Consider the following 27,999-nt stretch of genomic DNA (forward strand, 5'->3'; position numbering starts at 1 on the left):
TCCCATGTTCCCTCTGTTGCCCTGTGGGCGCTTTGAAACACAATTTACTTGGATGTATAAGCTCCTTAGAAATGCTTAATAAAATAAATTACTGTGTTCGAACCACCAGGACCCTCTGGATTTGCCTTTGGCACTCGAACTTCAGACCGCTGCCGCACATATTTGTACAGGTTTGCCGCTGCAACACACAATCTGCCAATTGCACTGCTTGAACCCCTTTTTGAAAATTCAGCTTCATCATTGCCGAATGAGTCTCCAATCGAATGAACCCTGGGATTCTTTCAGAACTGCATCCTTTAAGCCCCCTCACCGAATCGGCTCACCCGTGCATCCCGTCATCAGCCCGTGCAATGTCGAACCTTGACCTCCATGATTTGCATCACTTGAGTAAAGCTTCGAACCGCAGCCTTTCTCAGTTCATCCCCTCTGCGACATCTGCTTGCTGTTGGACCACCACAACTGCAGCATTTTGAATCGCATTGAACAGCACTGAGAAGGCTGGTTGGCCGTTGTCGGGATGCCAAGACACTGCAAATATATTATTGACTGATGCCTGCCCGCCCCTCCCCCCCCAGGTTAATGTTGGGCCCTATAAACTGGCTAGGCCACATTTATCCCTTATTCAACTCTCGGCAACCTGTTCTTTGAGCATTAATTGACTCATTAACCAGAGTGCCGCATCTTGCAGTCTTGCATTGTCTGTGTTCAGGGGTGGGATATTAGTATTCTTTTTAATTATTGTACATACATGACTTGTTTAATTGAAGTATATGTATATTTGTATAGAACCCTAATTGGACATTCCTCTATTTTGGACTGTTCTACTTCACTGTTGGGGTTGCTTCTGAACCAACATGCATGCCACTCTTGAGTGTATTGCCTTCGCTCGGCCCATGTTAAAACAAAAGGCGAAGGAGGTAGATCTCTTTACTGTGCCCGTTTTACCTTTGTGTTGACTCATGGTTTGTAGACTGAGTAAGCTCTGTAACTTCTACTCGTCCTTGTACTCCTGCATGGCAGAAGTCAGTTCCTCAAAGGAGCTGCTAATATAGAATTAGTCAAAGATTCCCCCCCGCACCTCCATGATAAATAATCCTCATTTTTAAATACTGACGCATCCTACGTCTGTTTTTTATTTCATGACTTCCCAGATTACTAGGCTTTTGTACTGGGTAGTCTCCTTCTCTAGTTTCTATATTTTAACATATGCTTTTTTTAATCACCTTCCCAAATGTACATCTTTAATGTTAGAGGTATGTTGGTATGATAACGGTTTGTCTGGGGAGTAGAACACTGCTCCTGGTAGCGGTTGATGTCAAGCTAACTAGGTTCTTCTGTGCTTCAAGCAGTCAACACTACTGCAAGCAGCAATCGGAATTGCTAGGAGTGTTATAGCTGACACATTTCGTATTCCAATGCCTTGTCTTTGCAACTGCAAATGAAATCCAAAAAGATAGCAGCTTTGAAAAAAGCAGTCACCAGGCCTTCCTTAAAAAGAAAAGGTGAAGGAAGAACCCAGGCTCCCAGTGTATTAGCATCTTTAAAAGACCAAGCAGTGTTTTCACTAAGAGGTTAATTGGTTATTCTTATCATTGCTCCAAGCATTCCATTTATGTGGGGTACAATCTGTTCTACTCCAATTGTATTTAGGAAAACTTTTTTTTTTTTGTGAAGTTATTTCTACTGTGATTGATATGTAAGAAATCCAATAATGCTCCTCTAATGAATTAAATTTTGTTTTTTTAAATGTACTTCCAGATGGAAAGGCTATTTAGTAAAGCTGCTTTACATTTGTCTAAACTAAATACTTAACTGAAGTTTGAACTGCACACGCAAAATGCTTTTATATGCGGTCTGTGCACTAAGCAAGAGGGAAGATGATGTAATACCATAACTATTACTGAGAACATTTTATACAGTTGGTTTTATGTAATCTGTTTGTGATCATTTCTAGGCTCCTGCATACCATCTGATTTTGGAAGGAATCCTAATTCTTTGGATCATCAGGCTAATATTTTCCAAAACCTACAAACTGCAGGAACGCTCTGATCTTACAGAGAGGGTAAGTGATATGAATGAGTTCTGTTATCATTTTCTTGTGGTTGAGTGAAGCACACTTAACTGTTAAATTTTTTTTAAATTATTTTTTGGGGATGGATGAGAATACCAGCTAAAAACTAGTTGGCGAACAATGAAATCCATGAGCATTGTTACCCTTCTTAAAATAGATGTCGATGTGCACATATTTACAAATAAGACTGGGTAAACCATTTGTTTTACAGCTTCTAGTTTTTGGCAAGACTTGGCCATACTCTGGAGCATCAAAGAACTGTAAGAACAGCTGTTGTCTATAAAGGTTTGGATGTCTTCTACTCCAGGTGAAAATCACCATGTAAGCTGACCAAAGAAAAAATATTTAGTTGAAGAGTGTGTGGGAGCGAGAGGGAGATTCAAAGACCAGCTCAAAGATCACCCACCCACATCTTTCTTTCTCCTTTACTCCCATTGGAAGACTTGTAATCTAGTCGTTCCTCTATTCGAGTAGCCGAGTGCTTAGAAGGGCTGGCAGCCATCTTGGACGCAAGTGGAACCAAAATGGTCTTTCGAATGGATTGTCCTTCCACGTATTCCTCATCTTTGATATTTGTATCTTGCCACCTTTGCTGTTTCGGAAAATAAATTCTCGGCAGAGGGCCCTGTGCACAATGTTGTGGTGTCGATGTTCCTCGAAGGCCGCCATAGTGTTTCAACGTCACCAGTAGTATAAGTAGCTTGTGCCGTGCCCGTTGGCTTCAGTTCTGTTTTTCCGATAGCTTTGCTTTGAGTAATAACGGCGCGCTTTGTTTTTCTTGTGAAAAATGTCTTATTCAACTACTTCTACGCCTAAGTTGGCATTTAAAAAATGTGGGGCGAAGATGTCGATAACATATCCTCACTGTGTCTGCCTCAGGTGCCTAGGCTCCGGCCACCGGACCGACTACTGTGGATCCTGTCAGTCTATGACTGAAAAAGCTCTCCAGGAACGGAGAGGTAAATTGGCGGTGGGGAGGGAAGCTTCGAAGGCTACTTCGAAGAAGTATAAAAAGTCTGGTGAGTTTAAGGACTCCACTCGGCATAAACATTCGAAGAGGTCCCGGTCGAGGAGTCAGTCAAGACAATCTTCTTCGAAGAAGAGACACCATAAGTCTCCCTCTTCGTCATAGGATAGCTCTACAGAGGTTATAAGATACCAGACTAGGTCATATACCCCTAGCAAATGGAATGCTTTTAGGAAGAGATGATGCAGATCTTTGAGAATGCAGCCTCAACCCCCCTCAAAAGAGTCAAGCAAGAGCATACCCCGGTCACTCCTTTGGACGACGCAGGAAGGTCAAAAACGACTTTGGCGAAGACCAGTAGTAAATCGGAGTCTCGAGATACTCAACAAAAAGGTGTCGAGGGTATCGACTTGTGAGTCCAGTCCGTCTCGGATACCAGCGAAGAAGCACAAAACTTCGAAACCTTCAATTTTGTCGACTCCATCAGCGCCAATTGCTTCAACGCAAAAATAAAGTTATAAATCGACCACCTTTATCAAAGACGTCTTTGATGCCGTCAAAGGAATCTCCGACTCATCGAAGTACATACCGGTTCAGGAGAAAATATTCAGACCTGTACCGAAGAAAGACTTTAAATCCATGTCTTTAAAGGAACGTGCTTCAGAGGAGGACATTTCTCAATTGGGAGGGAGGTTTGGCACTAGAGAGGTGTCTGAAGAGCTAATTGATCCTGAGTCAAAAATGAAAGATCTCTGACTCCCTCCACTCTGCCAGTGGTCTTGATACATCACCAGAGTTGGATTTTGGTAAACCTGACTCATCAGACCATGCTGTTCAGATTATAGAAACCTTTTGAACGGGGTCACTGAGTACATGGGTTGGAGTAGGGCTTCCCCAACTTTCGAACAGGATGACATGACTGACATCCTGGACCAGGGACCCCAAAAAGGCTCAATTCTACCGTTTCATAAGGCTCTTCAGAAGAAGATGGTAGCGAACATCAATTTTAGATTAAACAATCAAATAATCCAGATGTGTGTTTTTTGTTTGTTTTTTAAATGTACCTTTGGAGCTATTGCTACACAAACTACTTTGGAGCCTTATATCACTGACAATACATTGGTTGAGAAAGCCGCACTGCCTGCGTTCTATAGCACTAAGGTGGCATAGTTGGAAGGAACCCAGTGTGATTTCTGTGCATGGGGTGCCACCTCTGGGGGAGGTTCAGAGTCCAAGGGCCCCAGAGCACTAACGGGACACTCCTGATGGAAGCTCACCACATTGTTTGCGGTAACACATGGTGAGTGAGAGGAGATGAAGGCAGACCCATCCTCGCATCATTCACATGTATACACCATTGACATTGTCATCAGCATTCACAGGCAGCATTGAGTGTGGTGTGTGCTGATCTGCTTATCTCACCTACCAATAAAAATAACCTGAACCACAGTATATATTGCAGATCACAATATATATTTTGTTTTCATACATATGTACTACATAACGCGCACTGGCTCATTTACAAGGGTATAAAGAAACAAGTCAGAAATAAAATTATATAAAATACATTAAATATGGCAAATAGGATAAACATGAAATTCCATCTAGACCGATCAGCCCCATCTCCTTGATTGCTGTTTGCCTTCTCTTTCACCATCTCTTTGGAACAATGGCCACATAGAGAAAAAGCCAATTATTTCAGTCAGTGAGGATCATGAAAATTTTTGTGGCATTCAGTATGCATGACAAATTATTTTGATATTGCTTATTATTCTTTCAGGTCCATGTTCTATTTATGTATATTGCACACAGCAACATGAGTCAGTCTTTTCTGAGACCTTGTTGAATGTAGCGAGGGTTTCAGTCATTAGAAAGCACTGACGCTTCTATCAGCCTCGTAGGATATGAAGGAAGACCACGCCGAGCAGCACTGTCCCGTGCTCAGAAGCTGGACTCGACATGAAGCGCAATATAAGAACACCATTTTTAATAATGAGCACAATAATGGTTGTTGGATCCAATTACTCATTTGCCTATTACCATGTCAGCTGTAACACTTTAGACCCCACTTCGAACAAGTATTGATGAAGCCAACAGTTAAAGCTCATCTTTAAGCATTTTATATGCATTGTCATTATAACGCTAGGCACTTTAGCAAATTTCCAGATGTTTCCGTCATGAGCCCAGAGACTACCACAATTTGTCAGGTATTGTCATGACATGCTCTGGTACTCGCACATGTACCTTATCTTGCTACCCTATACCAGGTAATGATTTAAAAACCCTGGCACTCACCATTTCAAGGTTTTGTAATCGAAATTCCGGTAAGGTAGCTGAGCAGGTTGGGTGCTCACTGCTGCGATCTGTTTGTGATCTGCAGGTTGCAGGTTCAAATCTCAGCAAGGCCAAATCAGCCTTGATCCTTCCGAGGTCGATAAATGAGTACCAGGTGCTGCGGCGAAAGTGCTGTATAATAAAACCTCTAAAAAAAATCAAGATACGCATACCGTTACCAGCTACTGCCTTCAATAATCCAGGTTCTTCCACCGTTGGCATTCAATACCTAAGTACCCACACCATTGTCAAGGCTATGCACAATTAGTATAACAGTGCCAATCTCCATGATTCCAATTAGGAGTGAGTGCCAGGCGCCCCCATTTCTAGATAGCACAGCAGTAAAAGATTCCATTACACCCAACCTAGACGTCAATGGCAGCTTCCATTATGCCCACTTGGCATATTGGTATCTGGCCTTTCTGTGCAAAGTTATCAAAAGCCATGGCGTTTTTAAATGTACCAAGTTAGCACGGTGAGGCCAAGTTCCATTATTTGCATTTATCACAGTAAATCGAGCAGAGTGAGCTGCAGGGAGATGTGTGGAGTGCACTGCCTGAACTTTGATACCATGCCTTCCTTACAGCACACACAAACAGTGAAGACGGACACAAGTGAGAACAATTGAACAGTGTTTATTGAACTTCAAATGGGTTGGTTGAACGCCTGTCTAAAGGTAAGGATGGGAGCAAGCTACGACCATCAAATAATGCAGTCCTAGTCTAGTCTGTCAAATAAAAGGGCCTATACTAATGAACCTATTGCCAATACTTACTCCTAAATACAAAAGGGTGTGGGACAATGGTATATGCACAAAAAAGTGTACAAGAAATATGTCTGGGTCGGTTGAGCAGTTTTCTTCCCTTCCCCATGTTTTCAGCACGGGGCAAGGCGGCACTTTCGAGCTTCCAACACTCTTCTCGGCCGTGAGGATAAAGTTCAAAGCACAGACTATAGGGCCTTCTGTCAAAGTCTCTTCAATAACAGTCTCTTACCGCAGAGGGTCTGTCGTAACAAAGTCTCAAAGTTTCATTGCTATCAGGATTTTCAATGCACCAGTTCTCGCTTTCACTGTTCATCATGGGTCTCCCTCTTCAGGCAGAGACCCCCCTTTTGTCACAATATTCACCCTGGGTTTCCATCGTTCAGGCTCAAACCATGGATCTCCATATTCGGGCCCGGATCCCCTTGATATGGATCTCCCTCGTTCGCGCTCGGATCCTCTTGAAATCAAAAACGCAGACTTTTGAATGTGCAATGGTTTTTGCTTAAACCGTCGCAGGGCCACTTTGATTTAACTTCACGCAATTATTCTTATCAATTTTCTACTTTCGTTTTTCTTGCAGGATAATTTACAGAGACTTTAGATTAAGCACATCCACAGTGCCGGACCACTCAACGGTATTGTATCTTTCCTTCTCAAGCTCAAACATTCATCAGCAGTTTAGCTTTACTCGCATCTTTCATCGCACGCATTTAACAATGTTTGTTCCCGCGCTTGTTATACAATGTTGCCGCTTGCAACCTTGACTTCAACACAGACAGGTCTTGCATCGGTCTCCTCAACTCACCCGCTGTGTTGCTTTTTCTGGTGGTACTTTATTCTTGGACCAAAGGACGATCCCATAGCGGCTGCTGCTGCACCACCTCCCCGTCTTGGTCAGTTACGCGGGAGGGCCTTCGGTATCTCCAACACACTTTCTCTGACTTAAGGACTCTTTTTTTAGTCTGCTTTGCTTGCCTTAAGCTTTCTGCTTCAGCGGTTTCTTGAAAGTAACAGCGTCTGGTTGAAAAGGTCAAGGGCAATTCCCTTCTTGTTTTGCCGTCTTTCTCCCTTCTTTCAGCTGCCAGCCTGAAACTGCTATACCTTTGTGTGATTTGCCTATGTGCCTTCGTGCTCCACCTTTTATCCGTGTGGGTAAGTCTAATAGAAGTCAGGTGTGAGTGATTGTCAGCAATTGCCTGACCACAGTAGCGGGACATGTCAGATGCACTGCTCGGGTGCGAGTCTGTTTTCGCCCAGAGCGGGCTGTCTGTGTGGAGGGGGGGGTAAGGTTCCCACGTATCCTACCTGGTAGGATGGGGTAAAGATCTTGCAGGGGAAGTGATACCGCGTCTCGCCATCCGGTGTCCCACTCCACGAAGACCCCTCACCCATGTGATCCTCCCGCACGGGTCCACCCCCAGATTTTGGATCCAAAGGTGATGGCCATGCCCTGGCCACCTGAGATATTTGTAGTAACTAGCGGGTGAGACACCCTCTGGTTTCTCACAGTGCAGTTCTGAGGGTGGTGTGTATGTACAGAGCCTTGGGGGGGGGGGGGCGGTGGAGGGGTTGAGAGTGGTGTTTGTGCAGTACTCTACTCTGGCAGTGTGTATGTAGTGCAGTGCTGGGCTGGTGGTGTGTGCATGCTGGTTAGTGTTGAGGCCATGTTGAAGCAGTGATGTGTATGCAATCAGTGTTGGGGCAGTTTGTGTATGCAGTGTTGGGGCAGTATGTGTGTGCAGGTATGGGTCAGTGTGTGCACAGTGCTGGGGTTAGTGTCTTTGTACACCACAATGAAGTGCTTGGGACAATGTTTGTGGTGAGGTTGATTTGTTTGTATAGTAAAATACTGTGAGCAGTGTGTGAGCATGTGTGCAGCGAAAGAGCCTGTATGTGAGGGCTGAAGACAGTGTGTCGGTGTGCGCAGAGTGGTTTTGGGGCTGTAAGACTGCATGCAGTTTCGGGATGGTGTCCGTACCGGGCAGGAGGAAGTGTGTTAAGAGCAGGGTTAGGGCAGTGTTCATTCATTCATTCATTGGGTGGATTATGCGAATGTAGAGCAGTGTTGGGGATGTGTGCATTGCAGTTGTTGGTTTGTGTGCAGTGGGGTTGCGTGTATGAACTGTATTTGGCAGTGGGGAGGTGTGTATTCACAGTGCTGGGTGCGATCAAGTAGTGTGTATTTGCAGTGCGGGGCGATGTGGGTTGTTGTATACACAATACTGGGGAGGTTTGTGTGGCTAAGGGCTTATGTTAGCTACTGTTTGTGAATGTGCAGTACTAAGATCTTCCTGGTCAGTTCTGGCATGTTTATTTCCAAAGCACATTTGGGCAACCCTGCTTCATGCTTCATAATTAAAGGCGGTCCATAATGGTGAACACATCTCAGAACAAATGTTCTTTTAATTTACCTAATAAATCAAAAAGAGAATCCTTTCTCACACTTAAAGAAGTTTTGCTTGGCCAACCTTTAGCCAAAATTGTAAATAAAAGTATGTTTATTAAAAGAATGACATTGTTTTTATCACTTCCTGACTTCCTGACACAATCATGCAGCTTCTTAGCATTCCTGTAATCAACAAATGTTTCTAAGATCCACTCAATGGCACTCATTTGATCAGTTTCAGTAGGATGAAAGTCTGAGTTGGCTCAGATGGGATGCCGCTTGTGCATCAACCCACTAAGCTATTTTACCATCTACATCATGTCAATGTAGTAAACGTCCAGCAAAATTGCTCAAGCTTACATTTACTCAGCGTATTTACATGTGTTTATGAGCAAGGTAGTAAAGCTGGGTTCTCAGTGTGGCAGGTGGCTCTGGGACAGGGCCAGCTGAAGATGTATCGAGGCTGGTGGGGATTTTCAGCATGTTTGGGATCCCCTTTGTCTTTCAATTGGTGAAAACAGTCAGAGGCGCAAGTGGGGTGTTTAAATTATATTAAAGTTTAAAGGAATGCAGTAAGGTGGTTAATAGCGGCATATCACGAGAAAGGCCGCCAGCAGGGGGCTGAAACACTAAATGTCCCCTGAAAAGAGATTAATTCCTCTTTGGCAGCAGGATGCGAATGATGGGAATTTCTGAATAAAAAGGCAACAAGGTGTTCAGAGCATTCCTAGAGACTTCCAGAATGAGGTGACAGGCTGCAATGTGCGCACTGCACACATTTAATGCTCCAAATTAAAGGGTTTTGTTTGTTTCATAGGACGTCAACTTAGGACACCTGCTCCCTTCCCCCAAAGCTCCATGGCACATTTCAACTGAAAAAATGTAAAGGCTCTGACGCTGTCCCTGCTCTGGGGTGAGTGGCAAAGTCAGCAGGCAGCCATTCTCCTCCAGAGGCAGGCAAGTAGGTGCAGTAGGAAATCAGACCAAGAAGTAGCATTTCCAGGTCTGGGGTGGGTGGGTGAATTATGTTTTACTTATGCATCTGTCTTTTATCTCTTCTTTCATTCCTTAACTGGGTTGTGATTTGCAGAGGAAATGTTGCCCTCCCAACCAAAATGGTTAGGCAAAGTCTCTCCTCTTGTAAATGTGTCTTCTGTTAACAACTAGAGGAAAAAAGAACGAGAACTGATACCCCTCTCTACCACGCTGCCTGAGGGTACAAAATTGGTGCAGTTGTACACAAAATTAGATACACGAGCAAAAACATATAATCCCTAATGACCACTTCATGAAAACAGAGTCCTCTAAGAATTAGAGCAAAGCCAAGAAAGATTCAGGGAAACAAATTGATTTATTCATATATATAAAACACATTGGGCCTCATTACAAGTCCGGCGGTAACCGTGCCTGAAATTCCTGCAGGTTACCGCTAGACTCGTATTACCATTCCGCCTCCGTGAGTCCCAGAATTACCGGGGCATTACGACCCCAGTGACCCAGGAATTCCGGAGGCGGAATTCGGTAAATCCCCATTCCCATTGAGTCCCACAGGACTCGCACAGAATGGGGAAGTGGAAACACCGCCACCATCTCGTGATGGTGCCGGTGTTTCCACGTCCACGTGCAGGCGGGTGGTGTTACACCTGCCAGGTCAGACCTGGCGGGAATGACACCTCCGCCTGCAGGACTCGCGATCACCCGGTATGGAAACAACGGTGGCGGCGGGTTTACCACCACCGTTATTTCCATACCGGGTGACTCGTAATGAGGCCCATTATTTCTTAAAACACAATCTAAAAATTTGACAAGTAGGCATTACGAGAAAACACCTAAAACACAGTTTTTTATGTATAGGTGCATGAGTCACTCCATACACAAAGTTCCAAAAAGTTGGTACAAAAGAACTGACAATGTTAAGTCTTTTTTCGGGAAAGTCGACATGTTTCGGCCATTAATTGAATTAGACACTTATCCCCAGTGTCTTTTCAAAAATGGATGTATAGGCCTTCTTCAGGACAAAATATTTCTTCTATTTTTTCACATTAATGAGTTACCCCAATGTGTGATGCATCTAGGCATCGCTGATCTATAGAAACATAAAAACTTCAATTAATATCACGGAGTGATCAATCGAAAGATTTGATAACATATACAGTTTAATTACTTGAATGCCTATTTAGCAGGCTCTGGAATGTGTATATTTCCTGCATGAAACTCGCTAAGTTTGGACAAAAAAGGCATTTATACAAATAAAATAAATCAACACTACAACACAAATGTTACATAACTGCACCAGTCTTTTTACTTACATCTCAGGCAAAGTGAGAAAAGGATTGGCATAGGTTTATGCCATATCCATAATTTCTTTAGGTCAGATGAAGCGTACGGGTATAGTTTCTTCATTGTGGCAAAGGAAATTACTTATCTTCACCTATAACAAAGAATATGATTATTGGAAATGAGTAGAAACTGCATTTCCGAGTTGGTTGTACATCGATGCTTTTCTGCTGGAAGGTTTAAATTTATTCCTTGGGATTAAGCTTGCTATTATGGCAATGGAATCCTTACGTCCACAATGACGAAACTATCGGTAATGAGCCTGGATTTAACACTGGACAGCATGTCAAGGTAACATTAGCTGAATTCAACAATTTTAATATTTGGTGAATCTTGACGTGGATAAACATAGCGTCTGTTTTTGGGCAACAATGTGGCAACTGCATGCGGTACACTACAAGCAGCTGTGGCTACAGACCACAGGCATAGCAGTTTGTTGCTGCTACTTTTTCTAGTACTGTGCCTTAGTATGCCACAATTATTCCAAACAAAAACGTAATGGCCCTCTCCACAGGCCCACACAATTCCAATTACAAATGAGTGTATCTTTTTATACAACTACCTGGCCCCTCCTCCTCAGGGCCACCAAACTACTTAAAAAATGTTCATAGGAGAGTTTGGGCACTAGATTTTGCTTGTACTTGTGCAGCACTTGGGTCATTTTGGCTTGTTATATTTTTGCAGCAATGTCACAGGAGTGTATTTATTTATTTATTCAGATTTGTAGAGTGCACGTCAGCCCGGGGGCATCGTGGCGCTTGTTACAGACAATATCTTAGTTACATACGATACAATATTTACATACAAATAAAATATTTACAGTAGACCTGTACAAATTAGTAATGCAGTATATTTACATGGGTTCACGAGAGTTTCCTATTGATTTGCAAGGAATGAGGTTTTTAGTTTCCTGCGAAAAATCGGGAGCGGTTAATGTCTGCAGGAAGAGCGTTCCAGGTCTTGGCTGCATTGTAGGGGAAACTTAGACCACCGGCTTTGGCTTTTTTGATGCGCGGGATGCAGCGTAGGTTGGAGTATTGCGTCCTGGTAGGACGGGAGGAGGATGGTTTCTGATAGATGGGATGGGACGGGGCAGAGAGAGAGAGGCATTTGTGTGTGAGGGTGAGGATTTTGAGAGTGATCCCCTCTTTGACTGTGAGCCATTGGGCTGAGTGTCTGGCATGGGTGATATGCTCTCTTCTTGGGATACTAAGAGCGGCCCGGAGAGCATTGTTCTGCGTGACTTGTAGTCTGTTTAGGTTTTTGGTTGATGTGCCTGCCAGGAGTGCATTGCAGTAGTCCAGTTTGGCGCCAATGGTTGCTCTAGCTATAGAGGCAGTTGGGTTTAGCGAGGTAGGGCTTGATGGCGTTTGAGTTTGGTGGTGTGCGCAGATGAGGAAGTGATTGCGCTGACTTGTCTAGTCATAGATGGTGACGAGTCAAGGTATACTGCCAGTGTCTTTACAGCTGTGGATACGGGGATGATGGAGTTGTCAATGGAGAAGTTAGCGTACAGTTTGTCAAGTTTGTCTAGGGTGTTCTGTTGACCTAATATCGTGATTTCAGTCTTGTCTCCATTGGGGCAAAGGCCATTAACTGCCATCCATGCCTTGATGATGGAGTAGATTGTGTAGAGTGCCTTGGCATCTTTGTTGTATGATCCTGAAAGGGGTAGAAGTACTTGTGTGTCGTCCGCGTAGTTTGTGTATGTGATGACATGACATGATAGGTTATTTATAACGCGCTTAATACCCAGGGGTTTCTAAGCGCGGTCCCGGGGATCGAACCTGTGGTGCTCCGTGTCGTTTACCTTCCGCAGCGGGCACGTTGCCCCTGAGCTATCCTCCTGCTGCCGTATGAGTCAAATTTGTGAAAGAGGGGCTTGGTGAACAAGTTGTAAATAGTGGGTGCAGTGCATGATCCTTGAGGGACCCCGCAGTGGATTGTCGTGGGAGTGGCGTTGGCGATGTCCGAGAAGACTTTCATGGCTTTTCCCTCTAGGAAGGAGGTGATCCAGAGAGCTGATTCTTTAGAGAAGTTGGCTGAGTGTGTGAGGTGTGAAGTGAGAGTCTTGTGATCAACCAGATCGAAAGCGGCTGAGAGATCTAGAAGGAGCAGAAGAACAGGCTTGCCTTTGTCCATGATTTGGGTGATCTGACTCTTCAGATCCACCAGGGCTGTTTCTGTGCCATGTCCTTTCCGGAAGCCTGATTGCCTAGTCCCGAGGATGGAGTGGGTTTCCAGAAAGTGTTGAATTTGGCAGTGTGCGGCTTTGTCCAGTAATTTCAGGAGGAATGGCACCGTGGTTATTGGTCTGTAGTTGTTGGGTTGTAAGGGGTCGAGAGTAGGTTTTTTTGGGAGAGGCCGGACCCAGGCCTCTTTGAGGTTAGCTGGGATGATGCCTGTTTTAAAGGATGCATTGATGAATGCCGTAAAGAGCGGCGCAAAGCAGTCTGTGCAGTCTTTGACGAATTTTGGTGGGCAAATATCGCCTTTACAGGGGGAAGGTTTGAGATTTTTTAGTAGGTTGACAACTTCTGATTTAGTGACGTCCCTGAAGGAGAAGTCAGGTATGGTGGGCTTGGACGAGGTGGGTGGGGCGTTGGTAGGCTTAGTTCCTGTCTGTTGAGGAAGTGCTTTGCAGTGGTCTTTGATTTTCTTTTGGAGAAGGTCAATTTTGTGCAGCATGGCAGCTTGAATGCTGGTACACCAAGCTTCATCTTTGATTATTTCGTCCGGTGTATTGGAGGGGGAGATGAGCTCGTTAAAAATGGCGAAGATTAGCATTAGAGATACGTGTGTTGAAAGTGTTGGCTTTGGCATCGGTGATAGCTGTCTTGTATTGGTGGGAGATTACATTTAATTTGTTTTTGGTGCTGGAGAAGGGGTCAGATTGGCAGTTTTTTTAGTGCTGCTCTTTTGTGGCATCGCATTGAGTGCAGTTCTTCAGTAAACCATGAGTTGGTGTGTAGAGAGTTCTCTTTTTTTTCCATTCGAGTGGTGCTATTTCATTGATAGCTTTGGTGATGACATCTTTGTAGATGTCTGCTAGGATAATGGGGTCATTAGCGAATGGGGGTGCTAACTCGGGGCTATTGAGGCATGGGCGCAGGTTGTCCTCTGTGTTTTCTTGAGCTTCTGACTTGTGCAGCGCTAGCAGGGGTCAGTGTTTTGTGGTTTTTAGTGATAGGAATAGAGAACTCAATGCAGTTATGGTCTGTCCAAGGCAGTGAGGAGTTAGAGGTGATAGTGAAGAGGAAATTATGGTCTGCAATCCAGTCAAGAATGCGGCCTTTGGCGTGAGTAGGATTTTCTACTTTTTGGGTGAAGCCCAGGTCATTGAGTTCCTTGGTGAGAGTGACTGCAGATTTGTCCTTAGTATCGTTGAAACCGAGATTGAGGTCTCCTAGTAGAAGGGTTTTAGTGGAGCTTTTGATATTATTGCTGAGGATGTGAATGATGTTTTCCTGGGAGTCTGGGGTGTTGCCTGGGGGGCGGTATAGTAGGTGAATGTTAATGGTGCTGTTGGGTGACAGTGTGAGTTTGGCCGATAAGAGGTTAGAGTTGTTGGTCGAGGGGTGACTGATAGGTCGGAGCTGGAGGTTCTCCTTGTGGATGAGGGCTACTCCGCCTCCTATTCGATCTGGCCTGTCTTGTCTGAGTATGGTGAAGCCAGGTGGTAGTGCAAGTGCAACGGCGGGGCCTGATGCTTCATGTAACCATGTTTCTGTGATGGCTAATAGGTCAATGTTATTGTTGGTTATGAGGTCATGAATATCAGATGCATGAGCTGGGAGTGATCGGACATTGAGGAGGGCACATTTGATGTGAGGTTTGTTTGTGGAGGTGTGAGTGGTGGTTGTATCTGATGTTATGTGAGGTGGTATTGTGGGGTGTGGCGTGGTTAGTGGGTGGTAGACTGTGGGAGAGTGGGTGTCCCATGCAGCGTTTGGATATGGTGCGGGAACTGGCAGTGTTTGTGTGGTATCCGGGGTAGCAAGATGCTTGGGGTAGGGGAATGGGCTTAGTGGTGTGGGTGTGAGGGGATGGAAAGGAGTATAGAGTTGGAGAGCAGTGAGTGTTGTGAGGAGCGTGAGCAGTGTGGTGGTGGCAGCGGTGAGCTTGCAGGACGCTATGGGCATGATTGTTACTTGACCCAAAGAATCACCAAGCACTCTGCCACCAGACCATTAAGAATGTGCTACTCCAACACGATTGTCACGCCCAAAACATGCAAGGTGCGCGCCGGTTGTGCCAGCTTTCCCACACGGGCCGCCACCCACTGGAACGCACTGCCACCGCACATAAGAATGATTGAATCCCACCAAGCCTTCCGCAAAGCTGTTAAAACCAAGCTCTTTGTATGAAACGTACCTGACTGCATTCTGTTACTGTATTACGAATATCATGCTTCACCTGCAACTATGCCTGTAATTGCGTATCCATAAGACCTCCGGTTTCATGCATATCCGCTGAATCAAGAATCCAACACTTACTTGTAACAGCGCCTCAATGTCCATGGGCTACAAGTGCGCTATACAAATGCGAATAAATAAATAAAAAACTAAATAAATTGTATGCTGGGCGGGGCTGTGTGAGGAGGAGGACACAGTCAGGTTCTGTGGACCTAGCCTGAGGAGGGCAAGAGTGGATAGGTTCAGGGTGGGCTAAAAAGCATCCTGGTACTAGGAGGTATCAGTGTGGCTTATGCGCAGCAGGAGGCACCGGCAGGATCGCAGATGAGCGACTATAAGGCACAAACACAGTTCAAATGTGGTCTGGGAGTGACCATAAGGGACAACACAATTCAAATGTGGTCTGAGGGCGACCATAGGGCACAACACAATTCAAATATGGTCTAAGCACGACCATAAGGCACAACACAGTTCAAGTGTGGTCTGGGAGCGACCATAGGGCACAACGCAATTCAAATGTGGTCTGGGAGCGACCATAGGGCACAACACAATTCAAATGTGGTCTAAGGGGAAACCATAGGGCACAATGCAATTCAAATGTGGTCTAAGGGCGACTATAGGACACAACAATGAGTAGTTTAGGCACTGTGCTGTGGGTGTAAGGTGGACAAGACAGATGTTATAGTTATGTTGAGAGCTAACAGCAGCCTAGACATATGCAAGTTTAGGCCGTGGTCATTAGACTAATTAAACGGGTACTGTTATACAGCAGGCAACAATGGCATGGTCAAATGCAAGTTAAGCAAATACATAACAGTTGACTCAAATGCAGTAGGGTAACACCTAGATTCAATATACAGGCAGTTAGGATGAGGCAGTTGACTGTCGTGCAATGGGCATTATCTAGGCAGGGAGCGAAAGGGCAGTATAGCAGTGAAGGTGGTATAGGCAGTTCACAAAGGCGACTGAGAATTCAGTGCAAGGGGCCAGCCACGTGGATTAACTTCGTTTTTAGTTCTAAATGCAGACACAGTGAGGGAGGGCTCTTGGGTGTGGAGAGACCATGATGACTGATACTGTTAGTGCATGGAGCCGGTTGGTGTCTGTAGCAGTGGGCGGCACTCTATGGTGGTAGTGGCAAAGTGCAAGGCAATGGCCTAATGCATGAAGGGGCATGCGTCAAGGTATATAGAGGATGCTTATAGTGCTTACCAAGTCTCCAAACCAGGTTTCAGCAGGGGGGGACTGGCCTTGGCCTCTGGACAGGCTCAGGACAGGTGTAGGAAGCCTTTGTGCCAGTGCCTTCGTGCACTGTGACGGCATGCGCCTGAACGGCGTATGATTGGTGCCTAAATGATCACTGGCAGCCAATCCGTGCTTCTGCTGCTGTCGGATGGTGATCTCGGGCAGGGACACCTCTTTGGAGGTGGTTTGCCTCGTGGGACCTTATGGAAGCGTAGGTCTGGCCAGTGGCAACGGTGGAGGTACGGCGTTTCTCTGGGGCAGATCAGGCTGTATACACATGTATACAAAATAAAGATGCTTCCATCCACTTTGCTCCGTGCTGTGGATGGTTGACGCGACTGCAGGGAGGGATAGCCTCAGGGCTTGCTTTCCGTCGGGTGTACGAACAGCTGAGGAGGCGCTGCTCCGGCAGTGCCGTGGGGGTGCTCCTGCTCCTGCAGGCACGGGTGACTCCTAGGTGTAGGAGGTGTTGACCACACCTCGTATGTTGATTTGAAAGGGATTTATCCCAGATAGCTTGGGCTTAAAAAAATGCTATTCTAATTGCGGTTTCACCTTGATTTGGTGATCTTTATTAGTGATATGGGTTGTCAGCCGACACGTGTTTTGACCTCTCAAGGTCTTTATCAAGGCTGAAGCAAAATGTGTGAATTATTGTGCACATTGTGTGATGCATCATGACAGTGGTTATCCAAACATCCAGGGAGAGAGATGTATATATAAAATATTTCTGGGGCTTGTGCCGACATCTAGTGGTAGCAGCAGAGTATTACATTCTTTGTTTAAGAAACAAAAAGGGACGTCGACGGGGTGTGCCATTAACACTAGCCCTTGTGTGACGTCTCCTGTACCCATGGTCCTTCCTTCACACGTCGAGGTCCCTCGGATTGTTTTTTTCTGCCATCGTAGTCGGACGCAAGTTGCAGAGTTCCTTCTTCTGGCTAACGCCGTTACTTATACAAAGTTTAAAATGTAGACTTTCTTTCTGTCCTGTCGATGACAGTACACCGCAAGATCTCCGGCGATGGCTTTCGAGGACAAGACCATTTGTCGACGATGACTGGCTCAACAAAGTTCGTCTGTGGCCTACCTACAGTGGGGTAGGTCATAATTCATCTCATTTAGAGAATGCCTATTCCCCTATAATTCCCTTTACATCGCCAACCTGCTATCTTTCCATAGTATGGAAAACACACCATTTACATTTTATCCTTCCTGTAGCAGTTTTCCCTGGAAGCAATTGTGTAATCTATGCCTTCATAGGGACCATTCTGAAAGACAGTGCAAATCCTGTTTCGGGCCAAGACACTAAAGGACCGGAAGACTAAACGGTGGGCCCACCATGCTATGCAGGCCGAGTCCACCATGTACGTTGAGGGAGCCTCCAGCAATGGCAGCATTGGTGTCCTAAGTGTCGCTGACTGCCATCGGGATTCGACGGATTCCCGCGTGCGAGCTCCTGACTCCAACAGCCAGGCTGGCGGTTCTGCTACATAGACGACACCCGGTGGCTTACGCACCCACACAGCATGCCATACTAAATGCACTCCACAGGGCCGACAGTCGACTGTCCTCTGGTCCATCGCTTTCGCCACATGACAGGCCCCTAAAACAGACACCAAAGCCTGTTTCTGACACCGCAAGCAAATCGGACAAGCCCTTGGTTACCCTGCTGTTCATAGAATGTTTTGTTGCCATGCTGATGGCAAAGCTCCCCCAGTGCCCCCCCCCACCCAATCTCCCTGTCCACCTCTCTGTAGTCTGCTGCTTATTTGTACAGTGTTGGTGGTTTTCAATCAAGGTTTTCACCTTTTTAAATCTCCTATATACATACGTACTGTCCTTAACTCATTCTGTCTGCCACTAGCAAATGAGTTGGTGCAAAAGAAATAAGTACAAAATTAAATTTAGCAGAACACAAATCTACATGTTGAAGCTTAGTGCTATCGGTGGTGCCTATATTGTTCTGTTGTTGGAGCCAGTGTTATAAAACCTGCGCATTAAGGTCCGTGATTTGTTTTCTCTTTGTTTAATTCAGACTTGATTTGGGCTAGAAGCCACACATTTCCATTGCCACACAAGGTCAACGTATTTTCCTTTTATTTATGTGATTGTCTCACTAGCAGCTACTGTAGGAGTCCTCCAGAATAGAAAATACCTCGCACTTTTAAAACAGATGGAACCATTTGATAGGGTCCATGTGCACATATTCTGCTGCTTGAAACGTCATGCACAACACATTGGACTCATCTGTGAAACGGCCATTAGTCATGGAAAAGGCTGATTTAAGGACCATAATCTAACATTGTATTTTTACACTTATGTATGTTGTCATTGGGTTTCTTCTTTTCTTCAGACACTGCATTTTTTATTTGCCTAATTGTTGTTTATTGTACACAATTCCTGCCCATCACTTTAGTAACATTAACATCATGAACTGTCTAGGTAGTCTCACCGTTCTGGAGTGGATGGTTTAGACACCCACAAAAATAGTTTCCCCTCTATAAGGTTTGATTTCAATAAATTGAAAATGAAAGGCACTTGGTTGTATTGGATTGTGCTGCTTTTCGTTTTTCTCTAAAAGCTTGTTTCTTAAGTTTTTCATTTTGTGAAATCAGTAAAATATGAATTAACAAATATGTGGCAGAAGTGGAATGCCCATAATAATGCAATTTATTTTTAATCCGCTTATTCTCATAATCCCAGTGGCTATTTGTACATTATTTTTCCTATGGGCATGGAACTGACACTTCCAACTCTTTTTTGGTGTACGTTTCAACCAATGCTAATGTGGTAAAAATGCAAGTTCATCACAGTCAAGAGGCACAAAAATATCTGCTGCGGGATTAGCCCACTTAATGGAGGGGGCTTTGTTGACAGTCCTACCTATGCACTAAACTCACCCCAACAAATTGTGTTCTAGATAAATCACCTATAGGTAGTATAGCTGTCATGGCCACTGGGCAAGGACCACTAGTTCCATCTTATAAAGGGTCCAGGTGGACCCAGTCCATGAGAAAGTGTGCTCTGCACACTTTATTTCTGGTGCTCGTGTTATTTCCTCCCCTGCAGGGCCCCCATGTGCATCCAGGTCGGGCGTGGCCATAGGGAAGCATCAGGCTGCACGTGCAGCATCCTCTGGGAGTGGCAAGGTGGGGCCACAAGGCGGAGCCAAGGGGGCGTGGCTGTGACCAGGCTATTTAAGCCTGCCCCACCTGCATGCAAGCGCTTCGTGTTAGTTTGCTTATAGCAGCGTAATGCTCATCGTCGCCTGAAGTGCTCTTACCTCATTTCAGCAATACCATTGCTTGAAGCGCAGCTTACCTGACTCCAGCAGCATCATCTCCAGCACACATCTTACCTAATTCCAGCAATACCATCGCCTGAGCGCACCTTACCTGATTCCAGCAATACCATTGCCTAAGCGCATCTTACCTGACTTCCGCAATCCCATCGCCTGCAGGGCACCTTACCTGATTCCAGCAGTCATCGCAGTCGGAACGCATCCTCACCTGTTCCGGGCGTCTTAAGCTACGCGGGAGCTCTTCTCGTTCAGCATCCTCACGAATCCATCCATCCATCCATCCAGCAACCGCCGACAGGCCTTTGGATAGCTGCCACTCGTCAGTCGTCTCCAGGCCATCCCTGCAGGAGAAAAGGACAAACAAGGTTAGAAACATCATAAAGACTTTACGCTAAGGTCGCGCGCAGCACATTTCTTGTGCTTGACCTTAGTAGCAAACTTACCTTCTACTTGAGACATTGTAAACTCCTCTGGCCCCCGTTTGGATTCGAATTCAATACTGCGACTCTGCTGGGCCCTTCACCACCTACTGGGGAGAAGGAAAGACATTACCAGGGTTATGGACAATAATCACGGAAAAAAGACATTGAAAAAGGATACAGACAATAATCATAGTTGAGAAACACTTGCCTTAGAAGTGGATCAGCCGCAGCCGGTGTGGGCTACCACGCACATGGACCAGTGAATGAACTAGGTCCACATTAAAGGCACCCCTGCAGATGAGAAGCAGGACGGAGCGCTCCTAAACAGGTGAGACTATATGGGTAAACGCATGCTCATCTCATTCTGGGAAGAAGGGTTCGAGGGAAGTCACAGTTCGACCACAGCATTCTCACGGCCTCTCGTATTCTCTCAGGGGCCTGATCCAAGGGAGCCAGCTCCAGGGAGGGCTCCAACCGTTCCCCAACATCCCCGCAGAGACCAGGTGAGCGTAACAATAGCTTGAATTAAGGAAATTATGTAAGGCTTAACATTAGACCCTGACACTGTAAACTGGCATTTGAGCTTGGTTTCATTAGAAATTATTGCTTTCATTAGAAATTAATTTGCATTATATTAATCTGCCTCGCAGCCATAGAAGCTGGCTGCTCATTGCAAACTACACGTTCCCAGGATCCTGTTGTAAAAGATGAGCAGCCGTTCGAGGGCATGAAGCAAAGCTCATGGGTACCGGGGAAGGCAGTGAATTCACAAGCATTTTATAATTCGGCATATTAGTTTATGAAACTGATCTACTGACGGTTTCAAAATGTCCCATGGCGGTTTCAAATGGCACCTTAGCACATCTCAGCCTGGGAAGTGGTCTGAAGAGTTCCCAAGATGCAACATTACGCCAGTAACTTGTCAATAGTTCAAGGCTCTTGTAGTGTCATGATCGGATGTGTTCTCATGAGAAACAGATGGAGATGTCCGGCGGCAGATGAATAAAAATCTGCTAGTCATCTCAAATGTCTATGTTTTGGCACTATGATTTGGGCATTATGGGCTGGACAGTGATGTCACAGAGGTGGTCGAGGGTGGTGACATTTGCAGGATCCAATCATTTTTTGATAATTTGTCCCGCTGGCTATAGGGGAATAATGTAGCACTGCCAATTGGCCTCATTTGGAGGATTGACCTAATGTTGCAATATGACTTGATGCTAATTGGTTGTACGATAATAAGTTTTAATTTTTGGTGGCATGTTTTCAACAGTGCTTTTCATCCTGTTCTGTTCCGCATTGTTTGAATTTCACTTTCCCAGCTGTACCTGAGCCCAGAATAAATTGTGTTGCTTCTTGCCTGGTGTACACCCCTTTTCTAGATTACTTTTGTAGTTTTTACTAGTGAGTTCTGAGGCAAACTGCAGGACACTACCATGAGGACGGTTGACGTAAAGGAGAGAAGTGTACAAATAGAAATATGTTTGTTCTTGGAGAGATAAAATGCAGAAAACAATGATGCAGCTGACATTTTAACTTAAAATATAAAGATGAAGGTTTTTAGAGTAAAGGTTTAAAACTGGCAATACAGGTATCTCATTTCACGATTAGCTGAATGAAAGAAGACCTGTGATAACTGCCATTTTCATGAGGCATTTTGGTAACTGCTAGCATGGGCAGGGTTTAACCATGAAATGATTAGCACTCATTGCCATGAAAATTGTATTATATTAAACAACGCATATTTTTTACTTTCAGTATTGTTCGCTTCCTGAGGGAATAACATGTGAAAATCCCAAAAGAATTATTTGAGTCATTTTCATTAGTACAATCGCACCTGCCTTTCATTCCCACACTAGTACACGTGTTTTTTGTGTGAAAAATCTGTTTTTATTGGCATTTCGTATAATAACATTAATACATCCCAGGTTCCCACTCCTTCCCCCCCACCTCCCCCATCCTGATGCATGGTATATATTGCAATGTTCATATAGTCACTGAATGCCAAGAATCCGAAAGTGTTGCAGGCAATATCTGATATTCTAGTCATGTTGCAGAACATTTTACACCTCGGCCCAATCCTGTGCATATTTTGCTTGATCCCCCTGTGTAGAGTAAGTGATGCATTCAAGAGCAACTAAGTTCCAAACATTGGAGAACCATTCAGAAAGCCATGGTAGATCCTTAGATTTCCAATTTTGCACAATAACTAAAAGAGCTGCAAGTTTCAATATAACAAAAGCTTTACATTTCTGTTTAGGACCCTGTCTCAATTTTGCTTCCAACATTAACATGCTTGACTTAAGAGTGCTGGGTTTTACCAAGCCACATATTTTTGCATATATGTCTAGCTCAGCCCAATAACTCTTCAACATCGGGCAGCCCCTCCATAAATGCCCCCAATACCCTAGCAAACCCCATTCTCTGCAGCATTGGGCTGAAATAGCCGCATTCATTTTGGCGCCTTGAGGTGAGTGTTCGTGCTGTGAGACCCTCCTGGGCCTTACATTTTGATATTTTCGCCCAGTTGAGCCCCTCATCCCCCGCGGGCATCCTTGCTTCCCTGACCCTTGCATTATTTTTCATTCCCCCTTCCCCACCCTCCTCCTACCTCCCAGCACACCCCCTTCTCCTGATGGGCCAAATCACTGGTCATAACTGGCCCTCCCAGGGCAGCCCCTGCGGCTATGGACCCCTAGGCAAAGGGCGGCTCCTTCAGAGGCGGCTCCAGCTAGTGTCTGCAGGTGTCAGCAGTGGAATCCAGCGGCCAGCTGTCTACCAGAAACTACTAAGTAAGGAAGGAGTGGCCTGGGTTAGCAGTGGAGCCTCTACCCTAACCTGGACACAGTGCTACTTAGCAAATACACAAACCTGGTGTGCTTTCTCTGGTATCTAAAATTGCACTGTGAATGTATTTAAAATTGCATTGTGAAACCGAGGACTTGTTCCCCACTATACAGGATCTCAGACTTGGGTGTGTTTGGTATCTAGCATTGTATTTAAAGTATTGCCACTCTGTGGTCTTGCCTTCTTAGCAAAGCATTCATCTAGCTAACTTTTCTACCGTTATCTGAGCTCCCGTCGCCTCGTCCTATTGTCTCGTCTCTCTCTGTCTCGTCTGCTTGCGCTCCTCCCTGTGTCCTTCCCTAGTGTCCCCCCCCTTCTCCTCTCCTCTCCCCTACCCTACCTACTCTATGGTGCTCACTGTATCTCCTATCCTTTCTAACTACTTCTCTAGCGACTATCCTGCTCTACTCACTAAATCTGGTAGGAAGAATTTTAAAAAGGATATCCTGGTCTCCAACCCAGGCCTCCCTATCGCTAACACCTATATCAGCACCTCCTCCAGGCAAACCCTCACCGACATCCTTTGTTGTTCCCTCGCCAGACCTATGGACTCTTCATATGGTCTCTGTGCTCTCTCCTTTCTCTTCTTCTCCCATTAATGGCGGCACCCGGTGGGAGGCCCTCCTGCCCCCCCTCAACTCCTCTAAGGTAATCATTAATGTTTACTTGAATGGTACCGTCTTTGTCCAAGGCACTCAGGCCAACCTTCTCCTCTTTGATAGACGCTGCCTGCGCCTCATCAATTTTCTTTCCTCTCCTGCTGTCACCTCTTTCCCCCCACAGCTTCCTTTCCTCCTTCTACTGTCTCCTCCTTGGCTACCTTGCCCTCTCCTCCTTCCTCTTCTGCCCACCCTCGGGCTGCTTCTACACTTCCGAAGGGCGTACCTCTGATTTGTACCCCTCCTCGGAAGTCTTTCAAGGTCGGCAACCTTCTCCATATTGCCACTTTCATCTCTCGCTCTGCTGTCAAACACTTCTCTGACATCTGCCGTCTCCCGGAAGAACTTGACCTTGATGTCCTTGGTCTCACCGAGACATGGTTTACGGCCAGCTCTGTCGCAAGCTTTGACACACTCCTCCCTGATGCCTACAAGATCCTCTCTGCACCCAGATTCAACCGATCGGGAGGGGGTGTAGTCCTGATCTTCCCAGAGTGGATCCCTGCCCCGTCATTCCTATTCAGTGTATGTATATATATTCCTTTACTGTGGCTACTATCTATCGGCCACCTGGTCATATCTCCTCCTTCCTCTCTGAGTGGGCGGTCCTGGTCTCGACCACTCCACTCCTCCTTCTTGGAGACTTTAACATCCACCTGGATGCTTCCTGTCCTTCCTCTGGACTCTTGTGACCTCTGCGACTCTCTCCCCTCACCTCTGGCCCAACTCACTCTGCAGGGCACACTCTTCATGTTCGGATCTCATCTCTTCAGGCCTTCCACTTTCTATCCCTCTCACCTCTCCTCTCTCCTGGAGTGATCACTTTCTCCTTTCCTCCCAGCTCAACTTCTACCCCTCAGGCCAAGCAAATCCAACACTGCCACCCACCTTCTCGGTTATCCGATCCATGAAGCGTGTCTCAGTTGAGGCTTTCGCTGCCACTGACTCACACCCTGACACAGCCCTTTCCATGCTCCACTTTGCTATATCTGATACTCTCGATGATCTTGCCTCTGTCATGAGGATCTGCTTGAAGCCCAAAGCCAAGTGCAACTTCTGGTATGACTCAGACCTTGTCACCCTCAAACGCAAGTGCAGGGCGTGCTTCTGCTACAGCCTTTGACAAACTGGCCTGCCGCCTGCTCCGAAGGCAACACTGGCCCTCTGTCTGCACCAAGAAGCGAGCTCGCGTCCAAGCCCGCGTCTCTACGGCATCTAACAACTCAGCCTAACTCTTTAAAATCTGCAAGTAACTGGGCAATCCTGCTACAGCCTCTACCTCTGCTGTCCCTTCCAAGGCCCTCTACACAGCTCTGGCTTCTCATTTCATCTCTAAAACTCAAAACAGGTTCATCCCTGTTCCTCCAAAACCATCAAGGACCACATTGACTCCCTGGCTCCTGCCCTGGCCGTCTTCTGCAACCACTCCTTCGCCACTCGCCACTGGAGTCTTCCCTTCCCTCCTGAAGCACTCCCTTGTGCACCCTCTTAAGAAACCCTGTGCCGACCCGTCCTGCCTGGCTAACTATCACCCAATCTCCATCACTCCTTTCCTGGGCAAACTCCATGGAGCTGGCCATCTCCCAGCTAAATCTTCACACTGAATCTGTTGGTTGTTTTTCAGAGCTGCCAGAAGCACGGAAACTGCTCTCCAACCTTGATTCCAACAACCCCTGTGTCCTCATCTTACTTGATCTCTCTTCTGTCTTTGATACGGTCAACCATGCCATCTTGCTCAACAGTCTCCGTGATAACCTGGATATCACTGTCAGGCCCTGGCTTGGCTAACTTCTTTCCTCTCAGATCGACCCCCCCAGGTCCAACTTGGGCCCTTCCACTCTTCTGGCTCTATCTCTACCTGTGGTGTTCCCCAGGGGTCTAAACTCTTGCCCTGGCTGTTCAACCAATACCTGGCACTTCTTCCCCACCGCATTGCCACTCTCTGGCCCAACTTTCAGTGCTATGTGGATGACAGTCAGCTCATTTTCAGGCTACCTTCAGCCACCTCTTCTCCTTCTCTCATCTCGGTCTGTCTGCTATCCAGGAGTGGTGCGCCGCCAATGATCTCTGTCTTAATGCCAGTAAGACTGAGATTTTCCTCATCGGCACACCCGCTCCCTCCTTTCCTGTCACTCTCTGGCTGGTCTCTCTTTGTCCTCTTCCTTCTCCCATCTGCGAGGCTAAAAACCTCTAGGTCATCGACTCCACTCTCTCCTTCTCTCCTCAAATCTCTGACTCAACAAAGTCACACTAGCAGCTGCACCTCCTCAGAGGTATTCTTCCTTTCCTCTCCTTCCCCCAGAAGCTCACTGTCTCCAGAGCTCTGGTTCCCTCTAGGCTGGACTACTGCAACAGCCTCTTTCTATATCTACCTGCTTCTACTCTCCGCCCTCTGCAACTCATCCAGAACAGGACTGTGAGACTTGTCCTTGGCCTCAAGCTCAGGGATCGTATCTCTCCAAGACTGAAATCTCTGCACTAGCTCCCAGTGACTGCGAGGATTAATTTCAGCACCCTCTGCATTGTCCACAAGGCCGCCTGGGGCCTCAATACCTTCAACTCTCTCTTCCAAAATGTATTCCTTAAGCTTTTCGCTCATCCGCCTCCAACTCCCTCTCAGGGTCAGTCACTTCTCCAAGCAACGAGTTGGGGGTAGATCTTTCTTCGGATGGGGCCTCCCTCTCGAACATCCTCCCTGCCTCCCTGAAACTTGAGGAGAACCACCTCTGGTTCCGAAAGCACCTCAAAACCTTCCTCTTTGCTTCTGCTTTCTCTCCTCTCCCCTGCTGAACTCATGGCTGATACTGAAACTGCACTGGTTACCTGGCCACCCTCTGAGCTCGGGTCCAGGTCCTCTTTCCCCACCAGTTGCACACCTGCACTAACTCCCTGGCAACGCCCGCACTTGGGGACTGTTTTGTGTTTCCCTTCAGTCCCCTACCAGCACTTGACCCCTGATGTCTGCACTTACCCTTGCACTTGCCACCAACTGGCCGCACTTTTATTTATTGCTGTTATATATTCTATTTTTATTGCCGATCCCATGCACTGCACTGTCCCCTCTCCTCCCCCTTGTGCTTTTCCCCTTTCCCCTCCTCCTCCACTTGCGCAATCTCAATGACACCTAGCCTAGTAAGAGCGTTGTCTGTCTTCACTCTGTCCCCCCTCCCTTGCCTTGTCGCGCCTTGAAACACTTGTGTATAGGCGCCTTATATATGCCATATCATGCAAACTAACTGGAGTGTAATGCCATTGAGTTAACTTCTACCAAAATGCTCTTATTTGCATTGTGCGGGTGAATATGGGGATATCTATCCAGAGCGCCTCCCATTCTGGTTGCGTTATTTGTTCTCCGAATGTTAGCTACCAGCGTTGTTTGTAATGTAGTAAGATACTAGTGGTAGCTTTAGATATGATTCTGTATAGGTTTGAAATAAGGTCCTTATTCCTTGGATTAGAGAGAGTGAATTTTTCAAACGTTGTTAACTCTTTGCCGCTTGTTTGTTCGGAGAGCGGGGTGCTAATATCCATTGCCGAACTTGAAAGTATTGGAAGTTTGCTGATTCATTTAACCCTAATTGCTGTCTACATTGGGTGAAAGGTTTAGGATCTTTACCTTGAAAACGATCTCGTAGTTTTGTGCATCCTGCCTGCTTCCATTTTCTAAATGCCCGTGGGTCAAGGCCAGGAGTAAACTGCGGGTTACAAAACAAGGGCGTGAATTGGTATTGCTAAACCGCTGTGTCACAAACTTCTTCCACTAAGTTTGTAATCTTGCTCTTATGAAAGTTGGGAGAGCGATCACACTTTGGGAGCCATAAAGTGTCCCCATGTTGTGGACCTCCTATTGCACGTTCCAGCTGAACCCACCGTTTTCCGGTATCTGTTACCCACCAATCTTTTACTATACAAATTTGAGCTGCTTGCTAAAATCTTTTGGAAATTCGGCAACCCCACGCCTCCCATATTTGTAGGTGTCATTAGAACATCCAGAGCCATGCGCAGGGGCTTGTTGTTCCAAATAATAGCAGATACCGTTCTATGTAATTCTTTTAAAGAAAGGAGCCGGTACCTGGATTGGAAGTGCCTGAAAGAAGCAAAGTATTTTAGGACGGATGACCATTTTTATCCGATTAATTTGACCCAACCAGGAAACTGTCAGTAGACTCCATTTAACTTATTGCCCCATAATTTCATTCAGCAATGGGGGGGGGGTAATTCGCTTCATACATCCTGTCAATCGTAG

The 27,999-nt window shown here is 46.0% G+C and overlaps 1 protein-coding gene across 1 annotated transcript in view; it reads left to right on the top strand.

The window, feature by feature from the left end:
* The window catches only part of SPTLC1 (serine palmitoyltransferase long chain base subunit 1), a 1,178,456-nt gene that overhangs the window by 120,571 nt on the left and 1,029,886 nt on the right, over positions 1-27,999 (top strand). Inside the window, exon 2 of the mRNA XM_069625635.1 lies at positions 1,955-2,062. Coding sequence (XP_069481736.1) covers positions 1,955-2,062 — 108 coding nt within the window. The remainder of the gene's footprint in view (positions 1-1,954; positions 2,063-27,999) is intronic.

This window comes from Ambystoma mexicanum, chromosome 6p (genome assembly GCF_040938575.1).
Source record: "Ambystoma mexicanum isolate Mex_15411 chromosome 6p, UKY_AmexF1_1, whole genome shotgun sequence".
In the NCBI taxonomy this organism is placed as follows: domain Eukaryota; kingdom Metazoa; phylum Chordata; class Amphibia; order Caudata; family Ambystomatidae; genus Ambystoma; species Ambystoma mexicanum.